The sequence below is a fragment of the Eurytemora carolleeae genome, unplaced genomic scaffold (assembly GCF_000591075.1).
Source record: "Eurytemora carolleeae unplaced genomic scaffold, Eaff_2.0 scaffold1562, whole genome shotgun sequence".
Taxonomy (NCBI): domain Eukaryota; kingdom Metazoa; phylum Arthropoda; class Copepoda; order Calanoida; family Temoridae; genus Eurytemora; species Eurytemora carolleeae.
The window spans coordinates 17181-30965 of record NW_019397448.1 but is presented as its reverse complement, the minus strand read 5'-3'; the positions used below and the strand labels follow the sequence as shown (position 1 = coordinate 30965).

The 13785-nt window shown below is 33.1% G+C and overlaps 1 protein-coding gene across 1 annotated transcript; it reads left to right on the top strand.

Moving 5' to 3' along the window:
• Positions 1 to 2474: 2474 nt before the first annotated feature.
• On the top strand, positions 2475 to 12109 carry LOC111714354 (serum paraoxonase/lactonase 3). The gene is made up of 10 exons (XM_023489445.1): positions 2475 to 2543; positions 3567 to 3647; positions 4753 to 4842; positions 5099 to 5175; positions 6485 to 6594; positions 7734 to 7790; positions 9097 to 9235; positions 9455 to 9552; positions 10627 to 10661; positions 11384 to 12109. Exons 1-10 carry the CDS (start codon positions 2516 to 2518, stop codon positions 11509 to 11511), a joined length of 843 nt encoding a protein of 280 aa, XP_023345213.1. The 5' UTR covers positions 2475 to 2515; the 3' UTR covers positions 11512 to 12109.
• The last annotated feature ends 1676 nt before the right edge of the window (positions 12110 to 13785 follow it).

Genomic DNA, 13785 nt, shown 5'->3' with positions numbered 1-13785 from the left:
ATAAAATTGAGAGAAATGTTTTCGTGATAAAATGTATTTCTTTATAAAAGAAAAATAGTTATATAATCACAAAATGAACTGATGTTCAGGTGTTTATTAGTTGTAAGTTTTACTTTTACATAATCACAAACGTTAACAATCTACTAAACATTAAAACACGTTATTTTTACAAAATGTTGTGAAGAAACAGAATTTCTCTGAATTTCAATGATTAATATAAACCTTTTATAAACCAAGTATTTCAAGGGTAATTCTAATTGGTCTTTTATTTCTAGACAATTCACAACAGTGTTCTGTTAAATTTCCATATTTATATAAAGTAGTGTTTTTGGGGTCACATTAATGTACACACAAAGCAAAGTAAAAAAATTCTAATGAAAATTTAAGCGTAATTTCAATTGACCCTTCATGCAAAAATTATAATGTCGGATTTACAATGGTACCCTTGAATCCTTTATCTAATTAATGATGTGGAAAATATTATAGTTTTCCTAGCTTCAAACACGCGCAAGACACTATTGTAGAGAAACCACAACTTAAAATAATTAGTTTTTTAAATTACAAACATTGATATCTAATTCATAATCAGAGTAAGCTCTTTAGGGTAACGTTGTGAATCTGGAATCACCGTCTTTGCATTGTGGGTCAATTAACATTGCGCTTACAGTCCCTTTAAAAACTAATTAGTGATTGGAGGTTACAAACTTAGATGGGGACAAATGTATGCAGTTGCACAATAGACATGGTTGGGATGGTATCACAGAAAATGTTACTTATGTAGGTTGTATATGCTGTTTAATGTTTTGAACGGTGTATGCGCACTATGCTGTACAAGAATACACTGTACAGTGTACAGTATTCATGTTAGCATTAATAGAATAAAGTAATTGCTCATGATCAGAAATGATCAAAATTGTTATGGCGGATTTTTTTTTGTTTATGAAGAAATTTCCCAAGACACCCTTATTTTTGACATTTTTATACAAAACCTTCAGTCTAGTGCCAAACAGTTAATATACCCAATCAGATAAATGTACTATGTGCATCCATAGTACATCATCATTGCATACTGCACATTTTACAGCACAGTGTACAGTACAGTGTACAGTACAGTGTACAGTACAGTGTACAGTACAGTGTACAGTACAGTGTACAGTACAGTGTACAGTACAGTGTACAGTGTACAGTGTACAGTACAGTATACAGTACAGTGTACAGTACAGTGTACAGTACAGTGTACAGTACAGTGTACAGTACAGTGTACAGTACAGTCTACAGTACAGTGTACAGTACAGTGTACAGTACAGTGTACAGTACAGTGTACAGTGTACAGTACAGTACAGTACAGTACAGTGTACAGTACAGTTTTCAGTTTTTAGAAGTAAACTAGCCGAAGGGACCAGCATTGCCCGTGGAAGAAAAAAATTTGGGAAAAAAATTAAAAATTAGAAATAAAAATTTAGCCTTAAACATCCACCGGCCATCCCTGAGTGTCCGCAAAAGTTTCAGCCCGTTCGGTCCAGCCGTATGGCCGGCTGTAGGCAACATATTTATATATATCATGCCTTGATTAATTTTATAGATTAAATTAAAAGTTAAAAGCGTAATTTCCATTCCTAAATGACAATGGCCGATTTTAAACATTACCCTTGAAACCTTTTTATGGTCAATTATTTGGAATACATCTTCTATATAATAAAACAAGACATTTGGATATATGTATGTTCCCTATAGTCGGCCAAACGGCTGGACCGAATGGGCTGAAACTTTTTTGTGAACACTCATGGGTGGCCGGGGATTTTATAGGCTAAAAAAAACGATATTTTTTTCAAATTTTTTTGGCACGGGCAACGTCGGGCCCTTCAGCTAGTATGCATGTTTAATTCCGATAATTTCTAGAGGTTTTCCTGCTGAAGAAAAGTGAGAAAAAAATAATGGAAACCACAATTGAAAATAATCGCTAGCATTAATATTTAATTCATACTTAGAGTTATAATTGTTTTGTAATAATTGTAATTCTAAATTTTTTATCTCATTTTCATTCTAACCTGATGCTCTTTAATATGTTTAAGCATTTCATCTGCACGGATCAATTGGTTAAAGTCAAAGATATTCCTAAAAGTAACAAATGTCGTCTTTTAAAATTCAAGGCATGTTTTGCTCTTTTAAAGAAAATTGTTTACTAATTAATCTTCTATTGAGAAATATAAAGGGATTGTTTACTATTTAATCTTCTATTGAGAAATATAAAGGGATTGTTTACTATTTAATCTTCTATTGAGAAACTTAAAGGAATTGTTTACTATTTAATCTTCTATTGAGAAACTTAAAGGGATTGTTTACTATTTAATCTTCTATTGAGAAACTTAAAGGAATTGTTTACTATTTAATCTTCTATTGAGAAATATCTTCTAGAAAATCTTAGAAAATTTAAGGGATTGTTAAATTTTTAATCTTCTATTGAGAAATATAAATTTAAAAGGAGCATGTTAACATAATTATATTTTAGGGTGAGATGATGGGAAATGAAGACATGGCTCTAGGTAAGTTAGAGCGGAGAACTTTAATAACAAATTCGGAAAAGCAAACTTTTTTTTTGATAGTGTGGTTAGTGATGTGCCTTATGTTGGTTCTTTTTTGGATCGTTTTTTTAAACATTTTTTAAGAACCGTTTTTGGTTCGTTTTTATAAACATTTTTTTACAGATTGTTTTGGTTCGTTTTTATAAACGTTTTGTTACGGATCGTTTTTGGTTCGTTTTTATAGAGATTGTTTTAACGATTGTTTTTGGTTCGCTTTTATAAACATTTTTTTACGGATCGTTTCTAGTTCGTTTTTATAAACATTTATTTACGGATCATTTTCGGCTCGTTTTTATAAACATTTTTAAAGGATTTTTTTGGTTCGTTTTTATAAACATTTTTTTAGAGATTTTTTGGTTCGTTTTTATAAACATTTTTTTACGGATTGTTTTTGTTTCGTTTTTATAATTATCTTTTTACGGATCGTTTTTAGTTCGTTTTTTAAACATTTTTTATGGATAATTTTTGGTTCGTTTTTATAAACATTTTTTTAACGAATTGTTTTTGGTTTGTTTTTTGATAAATTTTGTTTTAGGGTCAAAATTTTGCAAAGTGTAAGAAAAGCAAATGTTTTTCAAAATTTGTTTGTAAAGATAAAAATATTGCCAAGTTCATGAATGGTAAACTTGAACAGAATACGTTTTTGAAATCTTGAAGGTTTTTAAAACCAAACCGATTTATACTAACACTAAGTGCGGCAATATAATTTTCACTTATTTTAAAGTTCATTATAGAGCTACATAATCGATTCGCAACGTTGATTTTTTCTAGTAAATATTAGAAAATATTTTTTTTACAATTCGTGGATTGTGGATTTCTACAGTAGCCATGGTGGCTATAGTATTAATTTATGGTGTGAATCATTGATGAAACTCTTAAATTAAAGGGTAATTAAAATCACCTTGATTTCTCCTTCCAATTTTTGCTATTTTTCCTTAGGATGAATTTTCATGCAAAAAGAGAAAATTATAAAATATTATTTAGGAAAGTTTTCAGTTCTTTTTATTGGTTCTAGTGGAAACCTAGATCAGTGCTTTAAACATGGATCAGCTTCAGCTCAACCAGGTAAACCTCCCTTCCCCTGCCACCCTTCCCCTGCCACCTTTCCCCTGCCACCCTTCCCCTGCCACCCTTCCCCTGCCACCCTTCCCTGCCACCCTTCCCCTGCCACCTTTCCCCTACCACCTTTCCCCTGTCCTCCTTCCCCTTTTTCCCAAAAACACCTATCCCTGCCCAATTGTCATTCTTTTAAACATATTCTTTTCATAAAAATCAGATGGAAATACTAGAAAAAAAACCTTACTCTAAGTATCGCAAGAATTCCTTTAAGAAAAAGATTACTCATAGTTAAGCAAACAATTCCTTTAGACGAAGGGTTACTCTTTGAATTAAAAGCAATCTCTTGTTACTCTAAGTATCGTGGCAAACAATTCCTTTAGACGAAGGGTTACTCTATGAATTAAAAGCAATCTTTTGTTTCTCTAAGTATAGTGGCCAAGGATTTAATGCAAGGAAAGTTATTTGAGAGGTGTACGCATCTTTTGTACTGTCACTGGGTGGTAATGTAAACACAAGACGGATGTCGAAGCCTGACATGGGATCCATCTTTCACATAAATAATCAATGAAATATTCTGGTCATAGGAAACTATTATGTGAATTATCAAAATTATCAAAATTCAATGCTTTTATCCTCCTCAGATACTAAACGAACACTGAGGCATCTATTCTTGTTTACAAGTTCCGCCCAGAGAGAACTGGTTTCAATATGTACGCAGAGTATACGCAACTGCAATTAACTTTCTTTGCATTACATTCTTGATAGTGGCGATCAATTTCTTGACAAGAAGGTGTACAATCCTTTAAATACAAGTATTTTAAAATCTCATTAAGCGGAGGATTACTCTAAGTATCGCAAACAATTTCTTTTAACAAAAGCTTACTCAAAGTATCGCTAGAATACCTTTATGCAAAGGCTTACTTTAAGAATTGCAAATCTACTCAAATCCAGGCCTTTTTAGGATTTACTCAAAGTATAGCAAACTATCCATTTTTAAACAAAGGCTTACTCTAAGTATTGTAAACATGCACTTTAAATTAAAGTATTGAAAACGATCTCTTTTAACTAAAGCTTCTCTAAATATCTCAAACTATCCCATTAAATTGTTAAGGTGGTATATATATCCTGGATATAAAGGAGGGACAGGAGGCAGAGCCTCAGCAGATCTATGTACAGAACTCTCCTTATACAGTCATGCATGGTTAGTAGTCTAGAGAGTTGATAATATGAACTTTATCTCTGAGATATTTGAATTTGGCGCCTTGCAAATTCAACCAACAACTAGGGGATCAGAAGGCGCTAGTATCGGCTCTGGCAGCCATTTTCAATAGCTAGTTGCCGGCAAAAAGAGCACAGATTTACTGAGGGAAAATTTGAAGTTACAGCCTTCAGGTTTATTTTGATATTTATCAACGAAAATAGAACTGTATTCAAAAATGTTCTAATAAAATGTTTAGCGCATGGTATCTATGTTTCTAACAAGACGGACAGATTGTATGTTGTGGATCATCTTGGACCTAAGTCCGTCATCCAGGTACATGATGTTGTACATAAATAAGGATCCAGGTACATGATGTTGTACGTAAATAATGATCCATGTACATGATGTTGTACGTAAATAAGGATCCAGGTACATGATGTTGTACATAAAAACGGATCCAGGAACATTATGTTGTACATAAATTACGATCCAGATACATGATGCTGTACATAAATAAGGATCCAGATACATGATGTTGTACATAGATAAGGATCCAGATACATGATGTTGTACATAAATAAGGATCCAGATACACGGTGTTGTACATAAATAAGGATCCAGATACACGGTGTTGTACATAAATTAGGATCCATGTACATGATGTTGTACATAAATAAGGATCCACATGCATGATGTTTTACATAAATACGGATCCAGGTACATGATATTGTATATAAATAAGAAATCAGATACATGATGTTGTATATAAATAAGGATCCCGATATATGATGTTGTATATCAATGTATCCAGATACATGATGTTGTACATATATAGTGATGGGCATTTAGTTTCGTTCGTTTTTTAAGACTTTTACAGTTATTAGACTTTGAAGAGATTCATAAAACTTTGAGAAGTTAAAAAACATTCAAAACTATTATTCTAAAGATTCATATTTCTTCACTTTATTATTTTTGTTATAATCCTTGTACTGTACAGATTATGAAGATCATGTACACACAATAATCCTAGTACTGTACAGATTATGAAGATTGTGTACACACAATAATCCTTGTACTGTACAGATTATGAAGATCATGTACCCACAATAATCCTTGTACTGTACAGATTATGAAGATCATGTACACACAATAATCCTTGTACTGTACAGATTATGAAGATCATGCACAGACAATAATCCTTGTACTGTAAAGATTATGAAGATCATGTACACATAATAATCCTTGTACTGTACAGATTATAAAGATCATGTACACACAATAATCCTTGTACTTTACATATTATGAAGATCATGTACCCACAATAATCCTTGTACTGTACAGATTATAAAGATCATGTACACACAATAATCCTTGTACTGTACAGATTATGAAGATCATGCACAGACAATAATCCTTGTACTGTACATATTATGAAGATCATGTACCCACAATAATCCTTGTACTGCACAGATTATGAAGATCATGTACCCAAAATAATCCTTGTACTGTACATATTATGAAGATCATGTACACATAATAATCCTTGTACTGTACAGATTATGAAGATTATGTACAGACAATAATCCTTGTACTGTACAGATTATGAAGATTGTGTACAGACAATAATCCTTGTACTGTACAGATTATGAAGATTGTGTACAACAAGTCCTGCCTGGAGAGTAAAGTTTGGTCGTGTACCGACCCTGTTAGCTTGCTTCACATCAAAACCATAAGTTCACATCTATTCCCTAGGCAATTATACAACCTTAAAGGAACTGTTAGCGTAATTTCATGATATTTCATAATATTTTTATTTGTCATGATCTGATAGTTAATTTTAAAAACATTTATTCCTGTTTCGAGGATTTTTGATCATGAAGACGACATTTCCATATTTTCCAGGAATGTTCGAAATATTATTTTTAAAAAAACCAAACAAAAATATTATGAAATTGAACACTCCCTTTAAAGGAAATGTAAGCATTATTTAAGTGACCCTCCATCAAACATGCCAATGCTCGTTTTTTTATATCAATGTTTATAATTTTGAAAATTGATTATTTTCCATTGTAGGTTCACTACAAAAGTGAAACTTGCGCATTTCTACTGCAGAGAAGCATATAAGAATGATCAACATTAAATACTTTTAAACCTAGAAAATTTGAAATAGTTCTGTTTCAAGATTTATGAATTTTCAAAAACGTAATTGTAATTGGATACAAATACGATAAAAGGGTAAAGCTTGCATGCACAACCAAATCAAGAATCTTAGCATAATTGCAGGGTTTAAATATCGTCTTTGATATTTGTATTTAGTTGCGGCATTCATTCGTCAATCTAATATTAGAAGTAAAATTCTCAAATAACAATAACAAACACCCATGGTCCTGGCATTTGTCTGCCTTTTTTTGCACTTGAGATATTTTCGTTCAGATTTATAAAATTTTGGTTTAAATTAGTAAATTTAAATCTGAATAAAATTCTTAACATTTCCGGTAAAATAAAAAGTGTAAAAAGGTGGATCACATTCTGGAAATGTAATGAATAGAGGAATTTTGTGATAATTGTTTGCAGAATCCTAACTAAATATAAAAGTAGTTTAACAGATGAATTTTACTTCTATTGATCAATAAAGATGTTCAATCTTCATGTTTTGTGGGACACCCTGTATATCATATGTTTAGAAGGATGTGTATTCTCTAGATGAATTCTAATAAATTTCAAAAGTTTTAAAAGACAAGAACAGTCTTTGGCGGGGTTCGAACAGGATTCAGTGGGGATCGAACAGGGTTGAAACAGTGTTCTGCTAACTACTTGGGTTCGAAGAGGATATTGTGAGGCTCATGGCCGCATCCCCCCCCTTCCTCGCAGAAGGTTGTGTAAATATTAAGATACGGAATAAATGATGTTGTAGAAGGAATAAATGAATCAGAAATCTACGTCACAAGGTAACAAAAAACATTTTTTGCAAGATTGGAGCGACTACTGAGCTTTTTAAAATGTGGTTTACCGTATACCGGAAATCTAGAGTTAATAATTTTATCAAATTTATGTTTATAAAAGAACAGCAAACTAAATTTTATCAAAAATTTTATTTGCAGGCATAACCACAAACGATGAGACTTTAAAGACGACCTTTAACATTTTTAATATGAACACTGAACTTGATCTTCTTGTTAGAATAGAATGGTTTATTAATGGTTTCTATGAAGAGTGGTCGGCGATTATATAGATACAATTAAGATAACTTTTTATAAATTATGATTTAATTTTTTAGGTTTACAAATTACATGGAAAGAAAAAGAATATGTAAATTTTTAACTTCTCTTTAGTTAAAATGTGCACGTGTGTCTGCTGTAAGCTTGGTAGAAATTAAAATTAAAATATGAAGTCATATACAGTGAAACACTTAATAACGAATAAATCGAAAGAATTTATTAAATGTCGTATTCTTCACTTTCTGATAATGGAATGTTGCAGATATTTAGTTTTTTTAATTAGATGATTATATGGAGCACTTTAAAACTGTTCCTGCATATTCATGGCTATTTATTTATTTTCGCAAATACTGAAATTTACGTAATATAGTATAAAGCTCATTGAAAAATTGTCAAGACGACATTTGATGAATTCTTCCGATGTATTCGTTATGAAGGGTTTCACTGTATGTTTATTGTATTGATATATACGACGAGGACTGTATATAAATTAGTAATCTCTGTTTGTGTGAGGCGGTTTCTTCCATAAACTACATTGGTCGACAACAGGACGTCTCCTATGTGTTCGTCATTTGTACGGAAAATAGTATTTTGTTCAACGGGTTATTAGTGTCTGAGTTTAGTCCGACCACATACATACCCATATGCGACCCCTATTGACGGGAGAAAGAGAAAAGCTTAAAAATATATAGTCTTAGTCAGTATACGATACCATTATAACATGTCACTGTCACCAGTGTCACAGGTGAATGTCACACACTCAAGTGTCAAATCACACTTCTTACGAAAACAAAACACGGCAATCAATTACTGAAATTTAATTAGTGCTGCCACCTTTCCTAAAAGTAAATCCAAATATGACGTGAGTCGAGAAACTCTGTTCGTCCGTGAATTACTCATGGTCGAGACATCTAGCGGCCAAACTATCGTCCCCGACGATGGGCCCAAAGTAGGTGAATAACACGACCGCTATCTATAGAAGGAACGGCCTCTGTCTGAATATCCAAGATAATGTTTACCCTGTAAATATTCCAAGATGGCTGCCATTTCCGGTTCCTGAGTTTGGTGCCGAAGGTTGGAGTACACTTCTGGAGAAGATTAATCCAATCCTGAACTCAATATTTGTACTGCTCGGCATACCGGGTACACTTGTGTACAGGTGTAATGTCGATAAGGTAATTTTTTGCGCCAATTTTAACTGAAAATAAAAAAATATTTATTGAATATGTATAAAACATTATCACTATGACTGTTATGGTATAATCACAAGACTAAAGAGTTTTGAATGTCTGTATTTATGTATACGTATATTCAGAACATTTAGATTTCAGGAGTTATGACGAAATAGGGTCCTTATAACAGCTCAGAATTTTAGATAAAATTACATATTACAGGGTGAATGTGAGGCAGCTACAGATCGTATATTTATTGGTTCCAACGGTATAACTATATCCGATGATCGAACTACTGTATATGTGGCAGATCCAACCAGGAACCAAGATTTAATAAATAGAAGTAGTTGATCAGCTTAGACATTACTGAACCACTTCTCTTTTACGCCAGTGTCCTTTCATGGGAACAATTAACTCCCTCTATAGTTTTAACCATTTCAACACAATGTTAGACATAAAAGGCAATCTTAGGACATTTTTCAATATTTTTTAATGCACTAATTGATTAAAAAACCACGTTCAAAATTATCTATGTCTCGAGTAAATACTAATTGTTTGATGATCTGAACGGAAGACGACATTTGAAAGGAAATACCTTTTTTGCATCTATCCCCATTAAAATACATTTAAGAAATAATGCGTATTTTATAAGAACTAATAATTCTTCATGTTTAACGTTGCTTGTTCTGTCTAACATTGTGTTGAAATGGTTAAAGCTTAAGAGGGATCCAGAGATGAGATTTTAAAAGCTTAAACCCGACTAAAACCCAAACTCGGGCTTAGATAGATTGGTTCTGATTTTACCAATGAGAGACTGTTTTGCAAGCTTTCACTCTGTAGCAGACAGAATGCCGTCAGATCAGCTGTGACAAGGAGATATAAATTTTGATAATTCAAACTTTATGTAGATACATTATTTTCATAGTATGTTTATTTTATATAATTAATAAAATTTGACACCACAAATAATTCCCGAGATTTTAAATGTACAAATATAAAAGATTTTAAGAAATTTACAATCATCAGCTGCTGAAGACTCGAGCCTTAAAGAGAGTAAAACCCAAGAGGGTTGGCTCTTACTAAACTCAAGGCCATCCAAAACCCGGGTCTTGACTTGAGCTTTACTTGGGTTTAAGCAGACACAAAGACCGGATTTTAGTCTGGTTTAAGCTTTAAAATCGATCATCTCAGTGGCCGAATTTAAAGAATTTGAGCGGCCGTTTAAATATGGTTGGTTCCACTTAAAATTGTATCAAATGTTTCAAGATTTAAGCCGGCGCTTAATTTAAACCGGGTTTTGGCGGATTTAATCCTCGGCTCAAATTCTTTAAATTCCATCTCAGGTGTTTCTATGCTATGGTTCAACTGTTGCTGAACATTAAATCTGGTCTCAGAAAACAAATTGCTCTGATGAATCGTACTGACTCAGGAATTTGTTCCAATCTTATTTTTGACAATATGTACTGCTGTTTACCAGTTTTCAACATGCTAGGATAATGTTTTTTCATGACTAAATGTTATTTTTTAACAGATAAAAGGAATGTACAAGTAATTTCAAGTGACCCTTTATATATGACATGTCTGATGAACAAAGATACTATTTTAACCATATTGTCTGATTATTGATGGCGGACAAATCAATGTGTAACATGTGCCCAAAATAGTGTCTAAGCTTGAACGACAACAAGGTTGTATATAGTGAGACCATAGATAACTCTGTACACCATATAATCATTAAAAGCTGTGTAAATTACCAGGGAGATACAACTGACGAGGTTCGCCCTACCTTATGATTATGCATGCTTTGCAGATGGGTACTCCATTTGTATAAGAAATATTCAGAATAGGTTATTGTATACGCAGTAATTGTACATCAGACAAATAATTCTCCTTCAAATGAAGTACCCGTCTGCAAAGCATGTATTATCATATGGTAGGGCGAACCGCGTCAATTTATCTCCCTTCTATTCCATATTCCCTGGTAAATCACCCATGTCAGTCTACAACTGGAGAGTTTGCTTCAAATTGCGCCTACAGTCCCTTTAATGGAATTAGAATCAAATTTTTAGAGTTTAGAGAACAACCACTTTTAACTGAGGATGACCTAAAAATACGTCACTTTACAGTCCCGGAACAGATATTTGTCCAAAGGTTTCCTAACTCTTGAATCCTGGATTTATCTTCAGTACGGAGTAGACAATCTAGAGATAGATACTCAATCAGGAATAATAATCAACCATCAGATGGGGTGCATGGACAGGGGCGTGCGAGAGCTTTAGCGCATTAGCACGCCCTGAAATTTTTTTTAGTGCACACCCTAGCAGAGTTTAAAAACACTTAAAAACCCCCTATTTTCACAAAAGTATTGTTTCTATATTAAAGAACCGTATGTCTTTCATACTTAGGCTTTGCTTAGTTTAGAACATATATTTGTTGATTATATATCATATCAGAGGAGCAAAGAAAATGAGTTTTTGCGACAAACTCAAAATTACAAGCCTTACATCTGTGCAACCCGATTTTGTAGATCGTTGATATTTTTCTAACTTCGAATTATTTTACGTTTACACCATATGGTTTCAAAGAAAAAGGGATTAGCAAAATTTAATTTGTTGCAAAACTTAGTTCCTTTCTTAAAAATCCTTACCCGTTTCCAAAATATATTTGCCCTAAGCAGCATAACAAATTTTTTTTGCTGAATTTTTTGGTAAGAAATGAAGTAATAAAAAGGAAAACACATGCCTGTTGAAATCAAGCCCCCCCCCCATTCATCAAAAATATTTTTTTACCTTCAAAAGTTAGGTTTGTTTGTGTGGAATATCAAAAAATTTTGGTCTTGCCTTTTGATATCCAATTTTTCTTTTCTTTTTTGATTGCCAAAGATATTTTGATAAAACTAGAAAATTGATCGATTTAAAAAAAATTAGGAAATGAAAAAAGCCTAACATGGGCTTCAGCATTTATATGATACCAGCTTTGGATCTTTTTGTTGATTGCCTGCCTAATCAAGTTCATATATATATATATATATATATATATATATTGCAGATGGCGCTATTTAAACTCTACTCTTAATGAATGGCGCTGAATCCTTAATGAGTAAAGATGGCGCTTAATCTCTAATCTTTATAGGTGGCGCAATAGTTGCCTGCTTTCTCACAAGCAGAACAGACCTACTAAGCAGTCCCAGAATCGCAGCTGGGGAAGCGCTGAGTTTAGTTTTGCATCTAGTATCCTACAGGAGAAGCTGGAAGCATAGATTAAAACAAAACTTCATCTTCAGCTTGGTGCACTGAAAGAGGAGTTTAACCCCCCGTGGGAATACAAGCACAACAATACCGGTTTTTTACGTGACCAGAAGTGAGGACTGGATTGCCATGGAAGATCAGGGATCACAACTCCCCATTTTGCATATGGGGTGCAGTTATGGGTAAATTCCTTAATTCCCCTAACTGGGAAACAGTATAAAATGAAGGAACACAGGGAGAAATCCCCTATACCCTTCTTCCTGAAAACCTCCTTATCTATCTCCTACCTGCTTTACAACTCGTTGTTAAAAGAACTATTTGAAAAGGCCTTAAAGTGTAAAAACAAGAAACAAGAAGCAAGAAGAAAAAAAAATTGAACAGAAAAAAGTGGAAGGGAAATCTCTTCACAATAGAGATAGGTGCTTTAAGCAAGATAAACAAGAAAGAAGGAGAAAACTATAAACAGGAAAAATTAGAAGGGGATTTGACCTTTACACTTTCTATTTTTTTCACCGATAGCAAATAAAGACAAATACACAGGATGCCAGCTGTCCCATCCCCACCTCTATGTCCTACTCGAGTTAAAAAACTGGAACATGTGTAAAACGCCCCCCTCACCCCTCTCCCCCTCCATCAAGAAAATTTCATTGAAAGTGTGTTAGGAATGCAGGAGTTGACACAGTATCATGACTGAAGCAAAATTTAAATACAAACAAGGGAGAGAGTAACCTTGCCACTCTCAATATATAGAATAAAGATACAGGGCTCCAAAACATAGTTCTGTCTCTGCAATTTGGCTAGCTGCAGAAAACATCCAAAAAATGCATTTATTTTTATTTTCAAAATTAGCCAAAGTATGATTGAAGGATGGACAAGGAATGGAAGATCAAGAAGAAAGAATGAAAAACAAGAAATGTAGAAGTCTAAAATGTTTCCATCTGATATCATATTGAAATTTAAAAATATTGTAAAATTTAATTAAAATTAATTATTAAAGTTAAAGATAGGTGGCGGAACCTTTGCATTTATCCAAGGAACTATGTACAGGAACCCCCAACTCAGATGTACGAAAATTGTGTACTGTACACTGTGGGAGGAATGGAAACAAACCCAGTGCCCCCACAAAAGTTGAAGGGAAAGGACTAAAGCTCTGATGTGATATTACAGTCCAACAAAAAGCAAGTTAATATATCAAGTTTAAGTAAATACATATGATTTTTGGCTTTCTGGTCAATATGGAAAATACAATAGCAATATATTTTTATTCCACCCCTTGGGCCCTTTCCCCTCAAAATGATGCGTTGC